This window comes from Blennius ocellaris (assembly GCF_963422515.1).
Source record: "Blennius ocellaris genome assembly, chromosome: 14".
Taxonomy (NCBI): domain Eukaryota; kingdom Metazoa; phylum Chordata; class Actinopteri; order Blenniiformes; family Blenniidae; genus Blennius; species Blennius ocellaris.
Window position 1 is genome coordinate 10,471,289 of NC_137663.1, and position 25,569 is coordinate 10,496,857.

General features: G+C 39.5%; 1 protein-coding gene across 5 annotated transcripts in view; it reads right to left on the minus strand.

Annotated features, from left to right (window-relative positions):
- Nucleotides 1–3,481: 3,481 nt before the first annotated feature.
- gabrg2 (gamma-aminobutyric acid type A receptor subunit gamma2) overlaps nucleotides 3,482–25,569 on the minus strand; it is a gene marked incomplete at its 3' end in the record, with an annotated part of 50,059 nt that continues 27,971 nt past the window's right edge. Inside the window, exons 7-10 of one of the 5 annotated variants that reach the window (XM_080509462.1) lie at nucleotides 11,176–11,328; nucleotides 7,727–7,932; nucleotides 6,330–6,353; nucleotides 3,482–3,760 (exon numbers count right to left, since the gene is read on the minus strand). In XM_080509462.1, the coding sequence (XP_080365588.1) occupies nucleotides 3,482–3,760; nucleotides 6,330–6,353; nucleotides 7,727–7,932; nucleotides 11,176–11,328 (662 nt within the window). Of the gene's footprint in view, nucleotides 3,764–6,329; nucleotides 6,354–7,726; nucleotides 7,933–11,175; nucleotides 11,329–25,569 lie in introns of all 5 variants that reach the window. The other 4 variants (XM_080509463.1, XM_080509464.1, XM_080509466.1 and 1 more) reach the window with 4 other exon arrangements.

The window sequence follows — 25,569 nt, forward strand, 5'->3', positions numbered from 1 at the left end:
TCCACAGCTATGTGCAATTCCCTTATGAAAAGGTCTTTTTTCATGACAGGTATATTATATTGTGCAGAATTGATCAGTGCCCCTTTAATACAATAATCAAATATACATAAATGGCAAACAACTAATATATCATATGTACGAGATTCATATGAAATTTATTTTGTGGTGGGATTTTTTGTACCGAGCTCTTTATTTCCAGTGTTTTGTTGTTTTCTTTTCTGCAGTTTGACAAAATACGTAACAATAGAAAATATCTACATGTGCTGTTCACATAAGTCTCATTTGTGGGTCCCAAAATAAATAAAGTCGCATTGGTTGAAAAGAAGTACAACTTAATAAATGCCAATATGTCAGTTACATATAAATGTGTCTTAATTGTTCAAAACATTGTTCCCTGTCCTCAAAACATATTCAACATGCACGCTACTGAGTAAAAACACACTTTAGTACCTTCCATATACCTGTATCGCTCTGCAGTACAGTGTAGTGCCCAAAAATAATACATCATGAAAAAAATGAATAAAGTGGGGGTTCTGCAGCACTGATAAAACACAACATGCTTCGGTCATCATCAGTATGATGAGTTATTTTCATATAAAGTCAAACAAAGTAGGACATGTTTTCTAGTTGACTTTGTTAGTTTGGTATTCAGACATTTTTGTTTCTAATTTAAACTAAAAAAAAAAAAAAGCAGACAATGAAATCAATATTGACTAAACACAAAACCTTATGTAAAGTAACGATTGAGGGATTTCGTCGAGAAAAACTTCAATTTTTAGAAAAGGTTCATTCGCACAGAGTTGGATTAACAAATGATATTTCAGTGTGATATTCTCTATTGCATGTGTATGTGTCTGTCAGTTTTGGCACTTTTGAATGATGATACCACTCTGTTACACTTCTTGTAGCTACTGAACACTGATGATGACCAGTCTACATTGCTACTGACACACTGAAAGTCCCTACAGATGAGAGAGAGAGAGCGAGAGAGTGTACATTGTCCGACAGGGTCACACTACTTAAGTGGCAGCTTCAGAAAGAACACAACAGGACCACCAGTAAGTACAAAAAGAGAAAAAAAAAACTATGGGAGAAACTGTTGTAATGGGTTTGTATCGTCACTGATGGATTTTCATGGCAAATGTCAACACAAAAGTAGACCCATGTGGTGGTGGAAAAAGCGAAAATATTAATTTCAGTAAGTAAATGTTCCTTCTTCTGGTGGCTTGGGAACTGTTTGTGTTCTTCTTTTTACCTATTTATTTTCTTCTTTTAATTAAAGTCTACTACTCGGAAGCTGCACGACAGGTAATGTTGCAAGTCACTAATTCAACAAATATAACAGTTCGACAGGCTTTCGTGAGAGTAGTGTACATTGACCACAACATAGAAAACACAAGATAAATAAGCTAAAGCTCCATTGACACATTGAACAAAAACGCATTGTTAATATAAGTGACAGCATTCTGTGTTTCTTTTTCAGGGGCTTTATGAGCATAAAATGCATTTTTCTTTCAACAAAATAAATAAATAAATACCATCAATGAATAAATAAATAAATACCCCAGCACCCCCCAACAATTCTACATGGTCAGTCCATCATAATACATTAAGTATAATAATATACTGTATGATGATATACTGTAACAATGCTGAAATTACAAAATATATATACCCTTTTCAAAATCCCAAGGGCTTGGCAGCTGTTTTCTTCCATTTATAAGTTATGTACATAAACAGTGTGATTTACACTTGTTCCTTATGAGTTTACAAATCATTCTTGCAGCACTGTTTGCATACAGGTAAAAACAGATCTGTACGGGGCGTCTAATTGGGTGTGCGTTGTGGTATCATACATAACATTTACAGTTCAGATGTTCTCTGTTCTATTCACACATTCAAGCAAATCTCAATGCAAAAAAGGAAAAAAAAATGATAACGGACTTTCTGCACAGCCCTGTGAACCGGTTGTCGACATTTACATTGACACCGGTATTTTTGTCTTGAGATAAGGCTCACAAATCTTTTCCAGGCTGGAGTTTGTCAATTAACATTTTTGATTCTTTGTAAGCGTCGGAAGAAAAACACGTCGAATGAGTTCTGTTGGAAAGCAGAGTATGAAATACCCCACAGCTCAGTTCCTCTGTTTGAAGGTGAAAGTCAGCCTATGGTTATGCAGCTGCAGTCATCACTCTGATAATGTAATAGGGGGGAAAGAAATGATTAATTTAATTTTAATTAATTTTTTAAATCAGGACCTCTGCTTGGTTTTAGTGCAGTTTCCCTTGTAACAGCTTATATAACCAAAACACAATTGCGGTGTGTCATTATGTAAATGTGCGCTTTTAACAGCAAATACAGGGAGGCATCAGGGGTCAGAGGCGTTTGTGTTTTAACGGTTGGAGGAGGAAAAAAAAAACCCAACTCAAAACATTATTCCAGTAATAGTGGCTCATCTCACCTGTATGTCTTCAAACTTGAAAAGATAAACAGTTTTTTTCTTGTGATTTTTGAGAATTTTCATAGAAAAATGTAGAACTTAATCCTGAACGATAATCAACAGTGCTTGTTTTTTTGTGTTTTGTTTCCATAGCCAACAGTAGAAGACCATAAAATATGCTTGATTTTTGGCCTGAAAGGTGCATGCAATAAATGTAAACCACTATGTATTAGTAAAATATTTACAGTGTCTGTACATTTGAGCAATGTCCATGAACAGCATCATTGCACTCCGACCACACAAAATCACAATGTATAATTGTGCTAAAATGTTAGCCAAATAAACTGATACAAATGAGCAAAACCGAACAAAAAAGAAAACGTCACCGTCTCACTTAGCTTCAGTAAAGTGCTTTAGATTCTGCTGAAGAAATAAAGACAAAGATAGAGGGGTTCAGAGTTTTGATTCTGAAACCTGATCGTACAGTTTTTAGATCATTGTGTGTCTTTTGTACTTCTGCCATTGTGGTTATTGTTTTTAGTCTAATTATATTCAAATGTTTCATGGAGTACAGCACAAAACAAGGTAAAATTTGTTCGTGGGAGTTTTACGTGAGTGAATTTTCCTTTATTTGAATGTATTGTGGAAAAGGCAAATTTTTCAAAAGAACCATTGATAAGAAAAATGGAAAAAAAAACAAAAAAAAAAACAATAACCGATTCAGAATTGATGAAAAAAAAAAAGGTGAAAATCAAGTCAGGATTTAGTTGATCTCTCACACAATGTTTCTTTTTTTTACAATATATCTATAAACATCTTCACATATGGTAAATGTAATGCTACAACTTTTGCAGTGTCAGTCAAAGTTATCTGATAAAAATAACTAAAACTTAAAGGGATTACAACAAAGAAAACAAAAATGCTTCAAATCAATTCTCTGGGTATTTCTGTGGGTCCCCTCCTTCAAAAATGTCATTTGCTGGCACAGAGCTTATATAGGATGCAATGGGCTGTACGATGAGGCTGGATAGACACCCACGCCTAGAGATAGAGATAGGACACCCAGTAGACGAGGTTGAAGAGACCAAACGCAGTGGGGAAAAAGATGCGTGCATACGAGTCTATCTTGGCAATGCGGATGTGCAACCTGCCGTGCCGCCAGGCTCCAGAGCGGCAGTCTTCGAAGCAGCAGAAGAAGCTGGTGCAGTCTTTTCCGTCCAGACACTCGTAGCCGTACTCCTCGTCTCGCTCTTGCATGTGAGTGGCGTTGTTCATCTGGATGGCAGTGGCCGAACGTGGACGAATGTCCACCGTGGGTGTCTGCTTTTAACAGGAAAAAAAAGACACAATTAGCTACCAGAGCCTCAGAGCCATAATCAAGACTCCACTGACATAACAGGGGACCTCATTTGAGCACCATTTTTTTCCCCCTGTCTCTCGCTTCATTTTCAGTCATTAATCAGCAAAATGTAATTTGCACCTTCGACTTGCCAATGGACCCTTTTACCCTTTTAATGTCAAGAAATACAAATAAACCCATAACTACCACCTGCAATAGTAATTGGTGAGGCTTAGAGTAACAAAGGGTCAATCCCTGTGGAGCCCACAATGCAAATTACACCTTTGGGTTGGGGGTATAGTGGGTGGCTGAGGCAATCATGGTATTTTTAGCACAAATGTTCATTTTTGCATCATCTGGAATGCTAAAATAAAGCTAGTGCTGGGCAAAGCCCTTCCAATTCCCTGTCCTATCATGTCATTATGTCACTCCTCCTGCTTAGCTATCACAAATGCAGTGAAACAGCATCACAGACATGATGAATCATTTGTTCTCAAGAGATTTTAAGCAATGTTTCAAAATCCCAGTGAATCAAGAAAACATCACAATTTTGGACCAGAATGGGTGCTGTAAGCATTCTTTTCTGAAACACATTTAATGAATACTGTATGTTGTAACTGGCTTATGACGCATGGGGAAGCTAAGCTGAGGGAGGAGCATGTGTTGGCAGATGTGAAGCACACAGCTCTTTCTGTCACTAAATAGGTTAAAATAAACCATTTCTTTCCCCCCCAATCTGTGCTCACCGCTGGAGGGCACATGCCTTTCATTTGTGGAGACTCCTAAAATAGGGCAGTGACATCAGTGACTCTGTGGTCCTGTCGTTCTAAAGGGAGACAATTAGTATTCAAATAGACCGTTTTCATCAGCTTTTTATCTTGAAATGCTATGCCACCTTTGCACAAATTCGAATTCAGGTTGTTTGGCAGATTAAATGCACTCTCCCCCTCCCCCCCCGACAGAAATGGAAGATTCCTTGACCTTGCTGATAAACTAGGGTGTCAAGCTCATCGTTTAAATAAACGACAGGAAGTTGAATGTACTCCAAAATTAAGCTTCACAGAAAGTCATATTGCTGCTTCCCCTCAAGAATGTGCCTGTAGTTCTAGTTTTATCTTCATGACACAGAATCATTAGGCTATAGATAATGAAACATGCAGCCAGGATATAATTAACAACACATATTTACACGCTGCATTGTGAGTGAATGAGATAATTCAAATGAACTCATTTGGAATTGTGCAAAGAAAGAAAACACTCTATATTAAATCTTCCATGTGCCTCAGTAATGTTTCTCCCCATTTTTGTTCTATCTGGAAAGGCATGTTTGCCACAAATTATTAACAAAACCGATTCCAGCTTGAGTGTTAAAAGTAGTTGCTTGCTGTAAGCATGCATCCTCAAACGACTGTTAATTATAATACACATTCCCCATGACTTTTCATGTTGCCCAGCACTAGTGCAGAAACCTGCTGTCCCTTTGACAACGATACATAACCACAACAACACAACATACGGGCTAGCTTCAGCATTTTTTTGTTCTTATTGACGGGCCGTATGTTCGGTGAATGGAAGGATTTGCAGAGCTGGTTATGGCTCAGTTCTCAAAGGGGGATTGGTTGCACTGAAGGAAGCGTGGTGGAAGCTCAAGCAGAGGGAGCGTTAAACGGCATCCCGCCGCGTGGCCTGGTCAAGCTGGGCTATGCTGAGCTGGTGTTAGCAAAGAAAATAAATTGGTAAATAAAAACAAATGAAACCATCACAGTGGCGTTGGCAGCTTTAACTGGCTGAAAGTAGACAACCGTTGACGGACGTTGGAATGTGGAAACACTCGGTATCGTTCCTGGAGAACTCCAATCTGGCTGAATATCTGTTGCAAGTGTTTCCCTGCAGTGTTCGGATTTTTCAACAGTATATTTAGACTTGCGTCTTAGTGCAAAAGTCCTCATCATATATTGATGTGGATTGTGCGTTAGGTTAAATTTAGATCTTTGCTCGCTTTCACCCACACTGGATGCTTTTCCGGGTGTTTTGAGATTATCATGTGCACTGGTTGTCTGTTTCAGTCTGTTAAGGCTCTGCTGACTCTGTAGGAAGCGTCAGGTTGAGAAGCCCAACAAACACACAGGTATAGATTTACTGGCAGGAGAAGGGAAAGAAGAGGAAGCTACTGTAGCGGCTGCTAGTTCACTGTGGTACCACAACGAAGAGTGAAACAGGACAGAGGGAGCCAGAATGAATCCACACTGGGCCTGGGCTAATACATTCTTCTGGACATGGGATGTGTGGGATGCTTATTTGAATTTTAAAAGCTGCAATAAGTATGTCTGGCTGGCTGCCTCCGCACTGTGCACTGCAGAGCGCCCCTTTTAAATGCTATCTCTGATACCCATTTAGTAACTGAGGAGGATTACAGTAAAAATGCAGGTAGATAAAGCAGGAATAGAGAGAGGCGTATCTGCTGGAGAACAGACAGTAAAGCAGTGAGGTGCTAGGGGCTCGGAGAGCCAAAATGCAGCAGACACATGCAGTCAGACACAGGCAATATACCTTTGAGGAAAAGAGCCGGAGGAGCTTTTGTCCAGACAGGAGAAAAAAAAAAAAAAAGAATATATGGAATTGAAGAGAGTGACAAAAAAAAGAATATATGTAAACAGAGAACAAGAAAACAATAACCAGGAAACAAAACACAAAACACAGAGAATGTGTGAATATTACGAGTACTATACTGTCTGAATCCAAATGAAAAGAGAGGAAATATACTGCAGAGAGACACATATGTTACGGACAGACACACAGGGGGATGCATGGTGGGATATATGTATCTCACATGCTTCTTATGCCAGTATACAAATATTACTGCAAAAGGGTAAAGATTAAATACAGAAAACCCACAATTGAGAATACACACAGTCCTGGTGAGTGTGCTTTCATGTCATTAGCATTTTCATATAGATATGCAGGTTTACACAATAATCATTTCAACATTTCCATGCAATTTGATACACAAGTAGTAATTCATTGCATAATTCCTGAATATAAAGATTTAATTTACAGTATTAATACAGTATCATATGATGAGTTTGAATCTTTACAAAGATACACATCACATTCAGTTAAAACGCTATTTGAACAACCACCCTGTCCACATGCAGTTTCATGAAATCATGTCAGTTTCACATTTTCAGTCAAAGACCTCCTCGACTTGCAGAGTTCCTTCCCCCACCATCTTAGCCAGTCGTGCAGAGAACCTAGAAAAGCCCCTCTGAGATGAGCAAACTGGCGTTACACCTGCTACTTCATTATCCATCCGCTCGTCCATGACTCATCAGACCGTGTGCTAAACGAGATCGTCCCACTTTCTCCCACGTTCCAGTTCAATGCACTTCATACTAACATAGTTTGTGACTTCCAGTCTACACTCATCCACCAAAAGAGAAGTCTCACTCATATTTTCATTGTCGATGCTCTGAAATGTACGTAATGTTGTGCGTGTTCGGTGCCGAGGGCTTGAGGCGAGTGAACCAAGCTGCTGTGTTCTCTGGAGGGATTTAAGGCTCATGTGAGGCCAACTCTTCTGTCATGTGACCTGGGTCTAAATTACAACTGTAACAGATGTGTGGTGGATTATGAAAACGTTCAAACTGCATGCCCCACTCATTGAGTAATTTCAAATGGTGGCCCATGGGAAGATGCTCCCTTAGGGATACTAAGCAGGGTTTTTTTTCCCCCCTTCTACAGCCTAATCCAGTAGTGTGGGGGAAGGGTTAAAATGTATGTCACACAACTTGACCTTTAACCTATAAGAATAACAAACACAGTAAGAATCATATACAACATGTCGAACACATTTTTTTTTTTTTATCTTGTTTCTAGGCTGTTAACTTCAAAACACTTCATAGAAGCTGAGGGAATATTAAAAATGTTAGTTTTGGAAAGACGCTCACCGGGTTTTTCTTCTTCTTATCCTTTTTGGCGCTTGGCTTCCTGTTGCTGACAAAGTAGTGCAGCGTACCATACTCTATGAGTGCAGCAAAGACGAAGATGAAGCAGACCGAGACAAACAGGTCCATGGCGGTCACATAGGAGACTTTTGGAAGCGATTTCCTGGCTATGGTACTCAGCGTGGTCATGGTCAGCACGGTGGTGATGCCTGGGAACGAAACGAGAACAAAGTTATCAAGCAAAACATACTATTGAGTAGTTATTTTAAAATGTATGCTTAATATGTAAAAAAAAAAAAAAAAGTTTTTAAAATTGCTCAAATGCATATTTTTCATTCAACTGGGAAAAAAAGGAAATACTCTCAAATAATCATTTCACTAGAGCAAAGTATAAGCACATTTACCTCAAGCAATTGGGATACTAACCTACACCAAATGACACGTATTTCATATTGATTACCCTGAGACACAATAATGCCACCAAGATAATGTGACAATGACTTTTTGTGATCTGCTTCCATTTGACTTTGTTGAAGCTAAAGGCTTCAATAAATACATACATACATACATGCATACATACATACATACATACATAAGAAATGTTAAACCAAAAATCTCTTTGCTCAGCCTTTCTTTTTAAATGGACTATTGCCACCTCAGTTTCAGATGTCCTCCAAATGGGCCAAGGATCTTATCTTGTATCTTATATTGTGACTGAAAGCCTGTTAATTCAAGATGATAGACAAGCTCTGGATGGGAGCTCCAGGTCATTGTTTTCTTACCAACATGTTGCATTGAACCATTGTCCTTTTCGACATAATAAAATCACCAGTATGTAGTAGTGTGATGGAAAGGTCTCATTTTTCCAAGTTCTCAAATTTTTATTTTATTCTATTTTTCTAACAAGTTAACTCGTCTTAATTAAAATAGTTTCTTCATCGGCGATGGGATTCGTCACTGAGAATGTCTGTGAGAGGCCTTTCTGTGCATAGTTTGCATGATCTCCCTGTTTAAGTTGGTCTTGGTTGTAGCATTATTACTGCACACATTCAGAAGCCATATGACTGACTGCTGTTGCCCAGTTTACCAATTTTTGCAGTGTGCAAGGCCAAGTGATTTTACTAATGCTACGCTTGCTTTCAAGGTTTAGGTGCATAAAAGCTGATTTATTGTTTTTCACTCTCTTCAATTAGATTTCCCCCCAAATAAGCGATGAGCTGGCCGTCCTTTCCAAATGACTCACTGTGTCAGTGACGCATCACAGCAAGTCCATGGGAATCAAAATTTACCATTTCTAAAGTAAATGAACCACATGATTAGAATTACTTTCAGTGGTGCCATTTGTGTGTGCGCGTGTGTGTGTGTGTGTGTGTCAGAGGTGGTTGTAGTACTCACATTCGCAACATAAATAAAGGTAAGAAAACACCTGTACTGAGATGCAAAAGGTTAAAAAGTAGAAATATATTTATTTATTCTGATGATCTTCATAACAAATTCACAATATTTTACAGAAAATAAAACCAAACAACTTGCCAAAAGAATCAGCCATTGAAAAAACAAGCACTGCTCAGTATTTTCCACAAACTGTTCACTTGACTATACTCTCCCTATCACTATATGTTTCACCTCACTATAATACGAAGAGATCATCCATAAGATTTAAACCCACACCTAAAAATCCAGTTACTGGAGAAAAACACTGTCGAGACTGGATGGAATAAGACTCAAAGTAAGTTAACAAGTGAGCAAAATATACTAAAGGTTTATTAGCAGATTACTGGTGTGTGTGCAAGTCCATGTATATGATTTGTAAAATGATTGTGTAAATATAAGGTCAAAAGTGATGAGAACATTTTTTTTTTCCCGGCTATTTTTACGAGGAGCATTTCCACTGCATACACCTGAATGTGTCTGGCTAATACATTAACTTACGTTGGCTGTTTAATTGTGAGCTCTTAACACTGAGGGAGGCCATGGGGGGACTAGTGAGCAGCTGTTTTACTGTCCCCTTGCTCCACATACTCCTCTACAGTTCAACTACCGTTGACCACCACACTGACATACTGCAGTCCTATAACCACCATCTGGTAGCCCTTTTTACTTCCTCTGACTGCCTCTAATGACGATGCAGATGGAGGCCGAGTGATGGCACACGACGAGGAGATGCGTTCGCAAGTACACAGATACAGCAGATTACCAACAGTCGGCTCACAACCCCCAAACAAACAACTCAAAACATCTCCCCTTTAAATAGAACGTGCACATGTGAGGACAGACTGTATAGAAAAGACAATTTATATCGAGATTTAACGTGCACTGAGTGACATCAGTGTTTGTCAAGATTAATGTTGAGGCATTGTGAGTGTATTGATGTATTTCTGGATGGAACTGAAGGATTAAGCATTATGTCATCTGCATTAATCCGCTTCCTATCCTGCAGCATCTTTCAAAAAGGAAATTAAGACATTTGACTCCTGGTCCAATTTTACCGTGGAATTAATGGTGTTATTACTACAACAGCAAATCATGTCTGGAGCTGCAGGAGTCAAAGAAATGAAAACATCTTATTTTTAGAGAGATTAATGACGGCCAATGTAATGGTGATGGTGTGATAGAATGAGGATTTCCAGCTTGCAGGCATTGTTTAACATTCCGTTATGCCCTCTAATACAAAAAAATCAAAAAATGGCATCACACGGATTTGAGGTCAGATGTTATGTCCTTAAGGGTCCTAAAGGAAAGCTGACTCAGGAATATGTATGTAACTGCATAATGAACCCCCCCCCCAAAAAAAAAATAAAAAAATAAAACACTTCTGAAGTGTCTACTGGATACCAAGGACAAGTTCAAAAGCTGACAAATTTCCTTGAAATTCTAATTTTTGCCCTTATTTTACAGTCTTTGTCCCCTTTTTTGCATTTTTTTTTTAAGAGGCCACCTGCATTATTTTTGTGCTGAGGCAGCATCTTCCCCGCTGTATTGCATAATTAATGTCTCATTAAGGCATGCAGGCAAACATATGTGCCGGGATAGGCTCCTCTAATCAAGATGCACTAGATTCCTAAGAAGCTGCCCCGTCTCTAAGGAAAAAGGCATTGGAGGAATGATGAGGAAGATAAAGACACAAAAAGAAGGAATAGCAGAGAGAGGGCAGTTAAGTAGACAACCTCACAATATAAGGGGGTGCTTTGCCACTACAGAGCTGTTGATACATTTCACATTGTAGATTATGACAGAATAGCCTCGCAACTGCAATTTGGTTTGAGTGGCCTGATTACACAAATTTCTCAGATTTTTATTTATTTATTTATTTTTAAGAATAATTAAGTCTCAGTAATGGATTGTGTGTAATCTCCTAACAGACAAAAAAACGATTTATAGTTTGTAATCAATCAGCATGTGCTACAAATAATCAATGATAGAAGGACCCTCGACCATGAATAATTTTTTACCTAATGATGTCCGCGCTGGAACGGCGTCCTTATTGATCCAGAATGAAACCCATGACAGGACAACGATTAGTGTGCATGGGATGTAGGTCTGGATGGTGAAGTAGCCCATTCTCCTGCTCAGGTCAAAGAAAACGGTCAGCACCACATAGTCTCCTGGAGAGAGATAAAGGAGAGAGAAGAAAAGTACAGAGTGAGAGCATTCAGGGTTGTAATATCAGGGGCGCTATGTATATCTAAGGCATACTATTCACTTCATTATCGCATGTAAATGTGCAGCAAATACAAAATAATTCATGTTGAGAATGTTTTCACGGTCCATAGTTTAAAACTGATATTTTCCGACACTGGATCTGGTTTATTAAGTCCTTTCAGATTGTGTTTGATAGTAAGGAATGGCTGTCAACACAGGAAGAGCAAACATAGATCAAACAAACTGTTAAGTCTTCAATACATAATGCTGTGTAACCAAAGTCTTCACTGCATGTTTGCCCAAGGCAACCGGAGATCTAAAATGAAACGGAGTGATTCAGAGAGCTGGGGCTTGACTTGCATGGTTGCACACACAAACCCTTGTCTCCGGCCAGTACTTAGCCTGAACATGAATGCCAGCATCCAGCTGATGATGAGCATGCCTGGACTGGCTGGCTGACCCGAGCAGATGTTTGGTGTTCAGAGGTTGAGGTTGGCAGAGCCCAGATAGACCTGACCCTGACAATATGGATCGTCTGGCCTGTCTGTTCAAAATTCATGCGAGGCAAGCATGCCAAACACATGGACACTCAAACATTCACATATGCAGCATTTCTGTAGCGCACACATTCTTGCAAATGTGCTCCAGACACCGTTGGCATCTGGGAGATTTCAACCACACAGGGAAGCAGAGATATGTGAAGGAAACAATCTCATTAGACACACACACACACACACACACACACACACACACACACACACACACACACACACACACACACACACACACACACACACACACACACACACACACACACACACACACACACACACACACACACACACACACACACACACACACACACACACACCAACGTCATATTTGCCAGCTTGACAGTGCAGCCAGCCTTGCCAATTGCTCCTTTCTCCTTCAGTTGTCCACAATGTATCTGCTTGTTTCCGTGACTTTAATGGCAGTCCACGGCCGGCCTCCAGCTCAGTCAGATGTCTGCTAACTGATTAACATCGGGCAATTAACATGTCGGAAACGTCCAATGGCCTCTCACCCGCAGAGCGTGAGCACGTCTTCTCACTGTGTGTGTGTGTCTGTGTAAGCGTGTGTTTTCTTACTCTGTTATATTATCAGAATTTGCCGTACTTGTAGGGACAAAAGCGGTTCAAAAGAGGAAAAACATTTATGTTTTGTTGAACACACAGTGAGGTGATGCAAGTGGCAGGTTTGATAAAAGTTAGAGAGAGTGTAACGGTGATGTACGTATTTAATGTGAAAACCCCCAGTGTTGAACCCAGCTGTGTGTGTGTGTGTGCGTGTGCGTGTGCGTGTGCGTGTGTGCGTGCGTGTGTGTGTGTGTGTGTCCTAAGAATTTGAAGTGCGCTACATTTACCAAACAGGTAAGACACTACGTTGTGAAGTTAGAGATGAGGGAATGCATTTCATCAACAGGGAGGGTCCACAAAGATAGTACTGCAAGTCTGTGTGTGTGTGTGTCTGTGTGTGTGTCTGTCTGTCTGTATATTTAAGCACCCATGGCACGTTAAATATTCTCTGCAGCTGGGGATTGAACAGCTGGCTAATAATTTTCCTCATGAGAAAGGGTGCAAAACCCATACTGCAGTTAGCTGAAAAACAGCCAACATCTGTGTATTTGTGTGATAATGAGAGACAGAGAGGGAAAGAGAGGAGACTGTCAGTTTTTATTATGTCTGTGATCATGTACACTGTGTGTAAGTGAGTCCTCACCGTGTCTGGACCGGTACCAAGTTTTTTTCCTGATTTATCCCAGCATGCACCTCTTTCATTCACCCAGCCACTGATAGCATCATTAAATAAACCAAGTGCAATAACCCCGGAGGCACAACCATAACTGTTCATATCGCCACGTGTGATTTCTGCTGATGCAGGCAGGTGCACGAGATATTACAGTGCACTGCCTGGGTCTGTAGGAGTACAGGAGACACATGACGGCTGCTCTCAGGGGTCTCACAGCCCACTATTTTGTTTTTATTAACATTACATTAGTAGGGGCCCAAAACCGAGGCCCCTGACAGCTGAAAAACTGCCGGTTAATACACTTATTCAGGCTTTGTCAGCAGCAACAAAGCCTCCTTCCTCAGACTCTTAACGATAATGGACTTTCCACCACAGGGGTGAGGTCGGTTGTAAGACCCTCTTGCCATATGCTGCTCCTCATCTACTCCCCAGTTTCATTATGGGCTGCATTACTTGCCAAGAAGACACTTTGAGGAGGTGTTATCGACCCATGCCCTCCATTCTGGCACCATGATGCATCGGTATCAGAATGCCAGCCATTACAGCGCTGTAGTAATGCATCAGTTTGTTAATGACTTCCTGATTCCACTCAAAACAAAATGGTTTCCAGTTCCTTCACTGGCTTAAGTGTTTGGCAGGGATTTCACAACATCACCATTTGGGGAGCGAAGAGTTCAGTGCTTCAGATAAACAGTCCCAACGCAATTTGCAGATCGTGTGAACACGTTACATTACACAAATGTTTGTTACATGGAGATGGTATGTGTGCAGATTTTGTAGTGTAGGATGCTAATGTGATCTTGAAGTATGTAGCTCTTGTCAAATATGGTGGATTTCTGCTGGAGTATAAGCATATCCATTCTTATTTTCACAATTTACAACATCTACAATTATTTTACACATCATTTCTGGACCTAAAAACAGGCACAATGGTATTTTAGCAATCTGTGACCTAAGAAAAACACAATGTTGATTTACTTAGATCATCTGACATGAATGACCATTTGCCTGATATTGTGTTACTTTCCCCTTCCTCTGTGGAGCCACATGCATCAACTACCGATATCCATCCATGACCTTGTTGCTGGTTTACCATTATTTCTACAACACAACAGTCTTGATAGGTAAATGGAACACCCCAAAAAGCTGAAACAGTAGTTTAGCCACTTCAGTTGAGCCCATCTCACAGAAATGATTCTGCTTGTCCACTTTTCCTGCTTCTCGCACATCCACTTTGAGGACAACATGCTCACTCGTTGCATAATGTACACCACCCACTAACAAGTGCCGTGATGAACAGATAATCAGTGTAATTCACCACATTTCTCAACGTCTTAATGTCATGGATGTTTCACTGTCATTTATAGATGTATGGAACATCATTTTCTTTCCAGCGCCAGTAAAAGCTTTTGAACAAAATATCAACTCTGCAGCATATTCACATCACGGATGCCAGCTTTAGTATTTCTTGGTATCACACTGAAGTTAATTTCGTGGTGTTGGACTGCACAAATTATTTATATTGGACATATTTTCATGAAATCTCGATAAGTTCATGAAGCAGCCTCAGCGTTACCCAAACCCACACCACACCATGCTGAGTGCTTCCAAATATACATAACATAACTGACAGTGATTCGACATGCAAAGAAGTATATCCACATGTGCATGGAATTAAAAAGCCATTTACTTCATATACAACCTTAATTTCTTTGTCCCTCCTAATTGGAGCCCTCAATTTAACCTCAGCAAGAGCGTGTGTTCACACATCTTGAGAAAGGGTTTCTTTTTCAAAGAACATTGCACTCAGGTTTTACTTCAAGTAAGCGTGGCTCAAAAGTGAATATATAAAAAAAGGCTGTCATATGTGATGCCACGATCTAACAGCATTTCATGTGTCTTCAACAACATCTTCAGTGATCCTACAAGCAAGAGTCTGTCCTTGTTCTTTCACCACCGTCCACTCAAAAACACAAATCTCATGTACAAACAAGCCGCTCGCTGTTGTTGTCAAAGTTAAATGTTTGAAAAATCATCTTTATGTGATTGCCGTGATCCCGCTGCTTTCAATTCCACGCAGTCTGTTCTGTTTATGTTTCCTGAATGAAGAATGCTGATGACAGCTATGTGAAAAATCAACTTAGCAGACAACAACTCAAAAGTATTGTTTGTATTAAGATATGGTTTGAAATATTTTTATTACCATCACACATTTTCTTGGCAAAAGCAAATTACTACAGGCTGATGTAATCTAGGGAAAGCAATAAAATCTTGGCGGGCATGAGCGTTCATCAGAAAATTGTGTTGCTGCATTGTTTAAAGGCCACAGAGACAACACACTCAACAGAATTAGACTCACATTGCAGAAGAAGTAAAAACCATTCTTCTCATATTCTACTATGAGAGCGTGGTACAAGTACAAAGATGATTGTTGTATTATTATTACAGTACGGGAATTTCTATAACTCCTTATTTCATAAGAGTGTTATACTCGCAGGATCGCACTGTGCCTGTACATTATTGCAAGATAACCTCAGGGGAGTTTACAAGAATGGAAACAAGGTAATTCAGAATTGCTGACCAGAAGAAAAACAACAAAACAAAACTGTCACATGAAAGTATTATACTGCTGGCAGCGTGGCTGTAAATTGGTGTGGCTATAGATGGGCAGGGACGACCTGAGGCACATGCTGGCCATCCAATGAAGGGAGACAGGCCAGACACATTGTCGAGCTGCTGACAGGCTGTCTTACCAAGCACCTCTCCTGTCAAGGGTCATGTATATGGGAGGTGACAACAGTGTGTGAGCACGTGTGTGCGTGTACGTGCCGGTGTGCGTGCATGTGCTCGTGAAAGAAAGGCGCTATGCTAATGACCAGGGTTACGCCATTCCTGGTTGCCAGGGTCAACAATCTCTCCGTGGAACATTAACTCACCATCTTCTTTGACATGACTCAAAGCTATATGTGAGTGATTAACGAGTTACCATGGCTTTGCCGGTTCCCTCCACGAGGTACTGCGGCTATTCATACCCAATAGTGGGTGGCACGGTGATGTCACAGCAAAAAACGAGCCCGCATTGTCATGGTGAGTAACTGCGGCAACGCAGCGGCATTATTAAACGGCAGACAGGAATCTACAGAGTGTGATTGCCTTGTTATCATTGTGTTTACCGTGACAGGGACAGATGATTATCCTTCTCGCAGACATACAAATAGCTCTGAAATTATAGAGCACAATGATTTGTAGGATTTATGACAAGTAGTCAGAAACTGACAAAACTGTTTCCTTCGGCATTATATGAAATGTTGATTGGGAATTTGAAAAGTTGGAAGAGTTTTCTTTGAGAAATATTGTTGTTATCAGTGTTTATATACTGAAATGCTTCCTCACTCATTTTTGCGTTTTTTTTTTAAAATTTCGCTTTTTTAAGCTAAATTTTAGAAACATAATTTACCCTTTGTCCACTCGTTTGCAGGGGTTAGTTCTTATACCGTCCAGGCTTTGAGCAATGTTGTCGCGTAAACGGACATAAAGGTTTTATGTTTTCACAAATGGGGTTTAACTCTCATTGTGCTCTCGAGAGGGATCTTCACCAACCAGTGCCCGTTCCAGTTCTGGTTACGCAAAGGACACATTCAATGCTATTGTGGCTCACTATGCCATCTCTTTGTTGTAAAGTTGTATTATGACACGAAACAAGTTATCTCCTTAGTGAATTGCCCATAATTGTGTTAACTCGCACATTTTAATGATTGCTTAAGGTGTTGTGAATGGATGGGACGTTCACTATGTCCTGTTGTCTGCATATTACAAACTGTGTTTAGGATTTATCAAAGCACCACAAAATAATGACCAAACAGCACAGCATAGCTGCCAATTCTGTCCATGTGGGCCGAGCGGGCACTTTTCGTCCAAACCTGCCTGGGCAAGTTTCTGTGGAGGATTTTTGGGCAACCAAAATCCATTGCCAAAATCAATTTCGATTGTTTCATTTAATCAAAAATAAGGCCACGATATTATCTCGTTCTGAAAACGTTTCATCTCTATCCCAGCTTACTCTTTTCTAAAAATGGCTTCATTGTTTCTTGTTCGCATACTGAGGAGTGAGATGTGATTCACACTCATTATGTAAGCTTACAATTCTAATTTCATTTTTAATATAGAACCTCTCTTTTTGTTCTTTGGTCTCTGTTTCTCTTGTATTGAGCCAAGTTGGGTGAAAGAGCTGATCCTCACTGCACAGTCACCACACTGAATGGACGGATGGGATGAGGTGACAGTGAATACGGATCGTAACAAACACACAAACACAAAACAAGTTTTCTAGCTCTTTTCGAGAGCTTTTGATCTTACATCAAATGAATGCATCAGTGACTCAGTTTCTAGACTGATATTTTTGGCTGTTTTTCATAATGAATTCAAAAAGTGTGATTCATGTATACATAACTAGTTTTGCTTTAAATGTTGTTTCATTATTTTATCAATATATACTTGGATCCAGTAAAGAACTCTCTCAAGAAAAAAAATGCCTCTTAGAGCAGAAACAGTCTGTTTTTTTTGCAATAAATAGAGGCACTGCATATTAAGCTGCAGCCACTGTAACCCCTCTGAGGAGCGAAAAGCCTTCAGAGTCAAACATAAAATTAAAGGGCCAGCACATCAAAGCTGGGACCATATTTTCCATCACTGAGAAATGAGTATAAGTGTAAACAAACACCCTGGCAGTTAACAGCTCATCACTGCAGCTTTTAGCTTTCAAAACACATATTTACATTTCAAATCTCACTTTTTTGAAAGATACTACCCATACCTAAGACTACATAAATTGTAACGACAAAAAAACAAGCAAAAACGTGTCTTATAGAGCTGAGCAGATTAAGTTCATTATTGCGTTGTCAAAGATGCCAATCTAAAGTGTTATTGAACCATATTGTAGCGTCTGCTTTAATGAAGCTTCTAGATTTTTTAAAAATAAATCATGCTATTGTAGGATATCAGAATGCTTTTTTTCACCCATGAGGACACAAAGTGCTGGTCTTTATAATGGCAATAATGCTGTTTAAAGCTTAATTGGATGGATAAGCTCAGACAAACTTTGTATGAAAACAGACAATCGGTTCACATTTAACTGCTAAAAGCTTTGTACTATTACAGATTTGAGTTTTGGATCACTGGTTTTAAGCTTTGAACTATGATTAAGCTTCTTTATCTCTTTATCTGCGCACACTCAGAATTGAGGATGTCCAAAAACAAAACATGTGAGTGCTCAGAAAATACTGTGTGCATTATAAATGAACGTGCCCCCGTGCTTTTATAGCGTTAACTAGCACGGATGTAAACATCTGCCGAAACTGATTTATGAACAGTTTCACTGAGGGTAACAGATTTAGTGAAGAGAGGTTAATCCTCACAGTAAACAAGAGTCCAAGCTTAGGACACTCAAATATTTAATGTCACCACAGACACACATATTAGCATAATATGCACTTGACATATAAGCAGCTGGACCCGTGGCTTAGTTCAACAATATTTCATAGCACACGTGACATATTCAACCTAAAGAGGTTTGATACCACAAAAGTGAAGCAAAGAAATTAATACTTTCCTTGTGCCATTATAATTATGATTCATAGGATGCTCGTCATTCTACTTAAACTGCAATTGTCAGATTTGCCCTCTTATGAATTGGGTTAACCAACCAGACAGACAATTTTATAAAAAAAAAAAAAAATCCTGCACTTATGGCTAATTACTTTGAAAGCTGGGGTTGCAACATATTACTCGAGGCTAATAAGCTGACTGAGAAGAATAAGTAGGACCCTGGCAAGAAACTTTATAACACTATATTGAGTATTAGGGGCTTGGCCTGGGAACAATTGCTCCACAGAGTAGCATCAGCTGTGAACTGCTTTTGGCCTCTAAACCAGCTTCATGTATCTCAACAGTGGGAATAAAAAAAAAAAAAGGATGGTGTAGTTTATTTTGTCTGGGTGCTTGCTTTAATGAGAAAGTACGGATGCAAACTCTTATTTAGGCAACAGCCGTCGCTGCTGCACTGCAAGATTTATAAAATCCCATAATCTGCATAACTTATCAACAAAATAATCCCTCTTGTTCTGCTTTAGAAATACTAACAGAGACATACTGTGTAATAAAACACTTGGTACTTTAAGAGTACGATGCGGTAAGTGCACTCTATTTGGGCCTGTTAAATGAGTAAAGATTTAAGGTTTGTGATTCATTATGCCTGGATGCTAATACATGTCACCTTAAGATACTTTTCCACTTCAGATATTTAACTGATACATTAACTCAATGTTGAATTTTACACATTTGAGTATATTTTACATTTTATTTCTTGTTTGAATGCATGTCAGAAGGCATCAATACAATCGCTCTGTTATTGAATTCATATATTCTTGTAGCAAAGAAATTTGGTCCAGGGATTGTAAGTAATTTGGGCATTTTATTGAATGTGCAGTAATATATGTGATCACCACAATGCACCATGTCATCTATTTTTCAAGGTTTTTGCCGGTTAGACTATTCGTGGATCTAATTTACTTACCAAATGGAAATTAAAGAGTGAGATCAATTAATTAAACAACTTGAAATAATATTCGAATAGACCTCTTTGTACTTGAAAAGTACCCGTGAATAAGAACCCATGTCATAAAACATACTATATATTACAATATGCTACGGCCTGCCCTCTTCAAGTTTATGAAATATCTCCTTGTCAAGATTTATGACCAGCATCAGTTCAGTATTTACGTTGTTTTAGTAGTAAATAACCCTTTAAATGATATCCAAAGCCAAAGAAGGACTCAAACTTACAAATAAAGGCATTCTTGACAGCTTTGACCTGCTTTTGTATTGGCAAAGCTTCCCCATTCGTGTTTCCTGTCTTACTTATTTTTTTTATACTCTTTTATCCATTATGCATCTCTCCGCCTCATGACCTCCATCTTTGCCTAGCAGCATCACAACTGGAAAAACAGGAACTAACAACGTGGCTTATTTGCATTCACTTGCTTTCTCTCTCTTGCAAATTAGAAGACTTTAATTCTGTAGCCCGTGTATTTCAGTGTCCTAGTTTATCACTCTGAAGCTGATGCTGTAACTGCAGTTGTGCTGCGGGAAGGTCTGGTGCCGAAGAGCTTTAAAAGAGAACAAGAACAACTCCATTCATATCATAAGGAACTTAGAAGTTAAAACCTTGGTACGTAAAATAGGATAATTCTACTTCACAAGCTTAAATTACTTCTTTTCTCATTATTCATTACATATTGTTGTGTGCTTCATGGCCGGCCCATCAAATAACAAATGCAGAAGATTTACAATTGGAAAAAGTGCTCTTTTATATGCTGGCGGCCGTCGATCGAAAGGAAAACAAGAGCCTTGTTTACCCACCGCAATCTCTCGTCCAATAGCCTATCACCATCCTCTGTTTTCAGGTGCTAATTACTGGCTTATTAGACCGTCAACAGAGAAAGGCAGACGGAAAGAAAGAGAGGAAAACAAGGGGAGGAGGGGGAGTGCTTTAAAAGTAGGACACAGGAATACACCAAGCACGAAATAAAATCATCTCTTTGTTAGAGTAAGCAGTGGATAAGGTTGGGGAGTGGGGGGGGTTGTATAGAGCCGACACTTGTAAATGTAAAGACTGTGAGCTTATGGGGCGGGTGTGGATGTGTGTGTGTCGCATGGGAGAGGGGATAGGGAAGAGTGTAAATTGGTATTTAACTTCACAAAAGACGGATTCAGGCTGAGTCAGAGCATCCTCTCCTCCCACTCCTGCCAATCACAACTATCACCCAGAAGCAAGAGGGAGAGCTCATGGATGGGGCGGTGGAGGAGAGGGACAGATTAAGAAGTAGAACATGCCTTAGCTAATCGATGGCTTCGCTGCTCCTTCACCTTTAAGAAAGTGCAAAATCTTTAATATGTCGTCCCCGTTATCTGATAAGAATCCGCAACATATTACAACTGTGAAAAGGTTACTGTTTCATACACAGCACAGTACCCCCCCCCCCCCCCCCCCCCCCCTTGCCTCTGCAGGTGATCTCCTCCTTCGAGATCTGGTCTTCGCCTGAGAGTATTGCTTGTTGTTTCTACTATAAAAGCTTGTGTTTGTTGAATCTGCAGGATCCCCTCTCTGTTTGAAAGTCACAGAGTGTTAATTAGCTCCGGGAAACACTGTTCCCTCCAAAAAGCTCCAAACCGGCCCACCAAACCACCAAGCAAGATGAACACATTTCTTACGAGAAGAGGACAACACTGAGACTGGCGATGCCATAAAGACAGAAAATTGGCCTCAAAGCCATGCTGTCAGGGTCAGTTTGTAAAAACATGCATAATGTAACAGCTATAGCAGATGGTGTTTGACATATTGCACTGTATTTTGCACCGGAATCATTAAAAATGCCATTATATTAAGATTTTCTTACTGATTGTTTGGTTTTGTGAAATGAAAATATAGATATTATAAGCATGAATACTTGGCAACACAACAAAGAAAAACTTTAAAGGTTAAATTTGGAGGTTATTATGGCACTATTTCACCAATTCTGCCCACTCAAGATGGAATTGGGCTGTATATGGCCTCTAAACTACAATGTGTTTAAACCCCTGGTTTAAGATAATATTGAGCTAATATGTTTCTGTACTTTGTTCCCACTTAATAATACAATTTCCATGTATACAAAGCCAATTGGCACATTGCACCTGGGGTATTCCTAACATAAATATTGTTCTTCTTGAACTTTCAGAACCCTGAATTTAAGACATGCTTCCTTTCTGAAAATTTCTGAAAACCGCAGCACGTCATACTCTCTTGTATCCAAAACCTTTGAAGAGCAGTATATTGCCACCAAAGTTAAATACAAAGGACGTTTGACTATTCAGCCGAGTGCCAGCGGGCCACATCCAACATGTTCCTGTTGTTTCTGAGGCTCCCTTGTTGTTAGTATGAGCTGAGAAATACAGTTCTAAAAAATAAAGGATAGATCAGGTCATATTCAAATTCAGTATTTTGGTGTGGCCCCATCATATTTCCTATTTTCTTTATGATATTCCAATCATCTTAATGTGACTACCTTCTCTTTCTTGCCACACCTATCTTGTGTGAGTTATATTGACATTTTGCTTTTGTAGATCCCTAATAGAGTGTCGGGTTTGATAGATGGCAGATGGTCCTTTCTATAGTTGGCTTCTACCACTTGTTACCACTTGCAAAACAGCAGGGAGACAGAACATCTATTTGGTTAAAGTCGCACTCCAAATCAGCTCGGAGAATTCAATGCAGAGTTCTTGAGGAAGGTTATGTGGTATTGAGCTTTCCATTGAAATAGAGACTGTATGATCACATTATGCAGTAGGTATGATATTCAGTTTCAGGTTTAATTAACTTTGGATGGGGATTATATCCTATATCTGACTTATCAACTTAGCTTCCCTTTGCAATGACATTTATAATGGTCTGTATTCTAGTTTTATCATCCATATCGGTAGTTTTATAGTTGAGACTCACCCCGGATAGCATCCGATGGGTTCAGTCCATGCGGATGTCAGGTGCTCACCATTTTCTTCACGTTTATAGCGTTTTGTTCTCTGCACCACGTCAGTGTGGTTTCATTACAAAATCAATTTTGGTACCGTTTAAAAATCAATTTGCAATTGTAGTTGAATTTTTTTTAATCTAATTATTTCGACAGCTTTGTAAACTATTCTAGAGATCAGACGTGATTCATGAAAGCAACTCATATATTGAAGAGTGGGATAATTTTGCACAATACGCTGCAGCTCTCGCAGGTGTTTTATTTGATCAGGGATTCAATGTCTCAGTAACAATAAGAAAAAAACATTGGCATTTGGGTTTTATTGCTTTTTGTCTCCTTCTATTATTTCTTGATTAAACCAGGCAGCCAGTGACAAGGATTCTCACTGGCCTCATTTTTTTGAAGCATTTTATACCATTTTCATTTGCTTTGGATCGTGTCACCATGGGGAAGTTTAACAAAGCTCCTGACAGTTTCTGCCACAATCTTGTCCTATCTCTCTTTTTTTTTTTATGCTGACCTTTTATTTGGAAGCGCAACAAAAACAAGTATTTGCTTCATCAAAACTCATTAAATGATATGTACTCTGTCACAGAGGCCTTTGATAACATTTAAACTCTGTGCTCAAAGACCAAAACCTGTGTTTGCACAACGACATTCTCCAGTCAAAACGGAAAGCTTTTATTGTGTTTTGGGTGTCATTTTGCACTGAAACTGCAACTTTCCAAGGTGGAACTTTTTGAAAATGCTCCAAGCCTGTCTCCGTGAAAACAGGTTATCACACATTTTTGGAAAAGCTGCTACTGAGCATGCACACCATGGCTGTCGTCAATAGTTTTTTCTGCACATGGACAGGTAGATGGACAATAACAACAATGGCAGCCTCCAGAGTGTCATGACTCCAAGTCCATATTCTCCTGGGACTTAGCAGTTTTATAGTTGTATAGTTGTAATAGTACTCATATTGGTAATATTTAGAGAGTAAAATATGGACCATATTCTAAGATAAAACTGGATTATCACTCCAACTGCTAATTAATTTACTCTAATTTTGTATATGTAAGAGTATGTTGGCCATATAGTCCATTTACACACGGGGGAAGCCAACCCCCCCCCCAAACCCCCCCCCCAAAACAAAACAAAAAACAATGATACAGTTCCTCACGCTGCATGGCTAATCCTTTTGGTGTGTGAGAGTGAATATGTGAGTATGACAGCCTTTTAAAAATTGATTAAATATATGTATTTGTTTTTCCTGACTGTTTTCTCTGGCCAAGCTATTTCTATTTAACCACAATGCCTCTAGATTTGCCCCATCAAAGAATCATCTGGAAACTGTGGCGCTCCGTAATCAGGAGAAGGCCACTGATGTGTCCCTGGGCTTTCTCCACTCAAACTGAATCACACAGGCGGGCGCACACAGACAACAGTGCTGCACGGCATGGCTTTTGGAAGGTCACTCTAAGAATAGCTCCCAATACATAAAAAAAGCCTCATATTCAGTGGAGAGCGCACACTGAAATGTGCATGCGAGCAAGTGGACACACAAAAAAAAACATGCAATAATTCATGGATGCAGGCACAGTCCAAAGCACTCTGTCTGTACTGTCAAACACACATGGATATGGACCACTGGCTGATGCACACAGGAGGCATTGTGCTAAGCTTAAAGGGCAGCAAATTAACCACCTCATATCCCACTCCAACAATCCCATTATTCATTGCTGAGGAAAGTGAGTCTCTTTGAAAAGCAAGAAAATGAAGACAGCAAGTGGCATTGATTCTTTTAATGCTCGGAAGAAAGTGCCTGTCGGCCATCTGAGCAACTTTTATGGTCATGTATCCCACTAATGTGCAAGATGGCTGCAGAGAAAGCCCTGTGAGAATATGTTCTGGTAAACGTAAACATACTGCACTGGCTCCGAAACAAATCATTTCTCGATCAAACAAATCACTGCCATGTTAGCTCATCTTTAAACAAATGCAATTATGTAGCACTTGCATCTTTTACATATAATGAGAACAATTATGAAATGCAATGCCATTCATGTTTGTCAGTCATGCCCTGCCAAAATGAAACCGCTGAAAGTGTTTGAGGTCACTGCAAGCAGCGATCATCATGCACTGCAGACACTGTAAGTGACATAGTATCAATCTTCCAGTAGTTAAACAATTATCAGTGTGATGCTGTATTGGCTATCACTAACATCAGACATATTGAGTCTGCGGTCTGTGCATGGACATTCTCCATTAACCCCCGTTTCCTTCCATCATCCAAAACCCATGCATTTATGGTCAATTGGTGTCTGTAAAAAAGTGTGAAGGAGTGTCAATGTCTGTCTCTCAGTATTTGCAGTGTGATAAAGCAATTCTGCCTTCACACTTTATTAAGACATTGTATGAAGTGTCCTACATTTCAACTAGATTGCAAAGAGATTTCAGGTTGCTTGTGTTTTATCCGTGATCAACTATGATCTATCAACCAATTAAAGACATCGAGTGCTTTAATTGGATTGGAGCACTTGAGCTTCTCAAAGCACATCGATGGAATGCAATACCACGGAGTTTGACATGTTGGTGGAATAAGTCATCAAACGTAATAAAATGTTACAAAAAGAAAAAAGAAAAATAAACTGATGAAAACTGCAATATAGCTGACCATCTATTACAAAGTCAAATTTGTGAGAAAAACAACAGCTACAGAAAAGATGGACCTGAGAAGGCACACAATACAGAAAATATCTCATAGTAAAGTATGCAAATGAGGAAGCAAGTTCAACAACCACCTCTCAACAATACCTGCAGCATCTCTGCTAAAAGGCAATGATGAACACAATCCTAAACTCATTT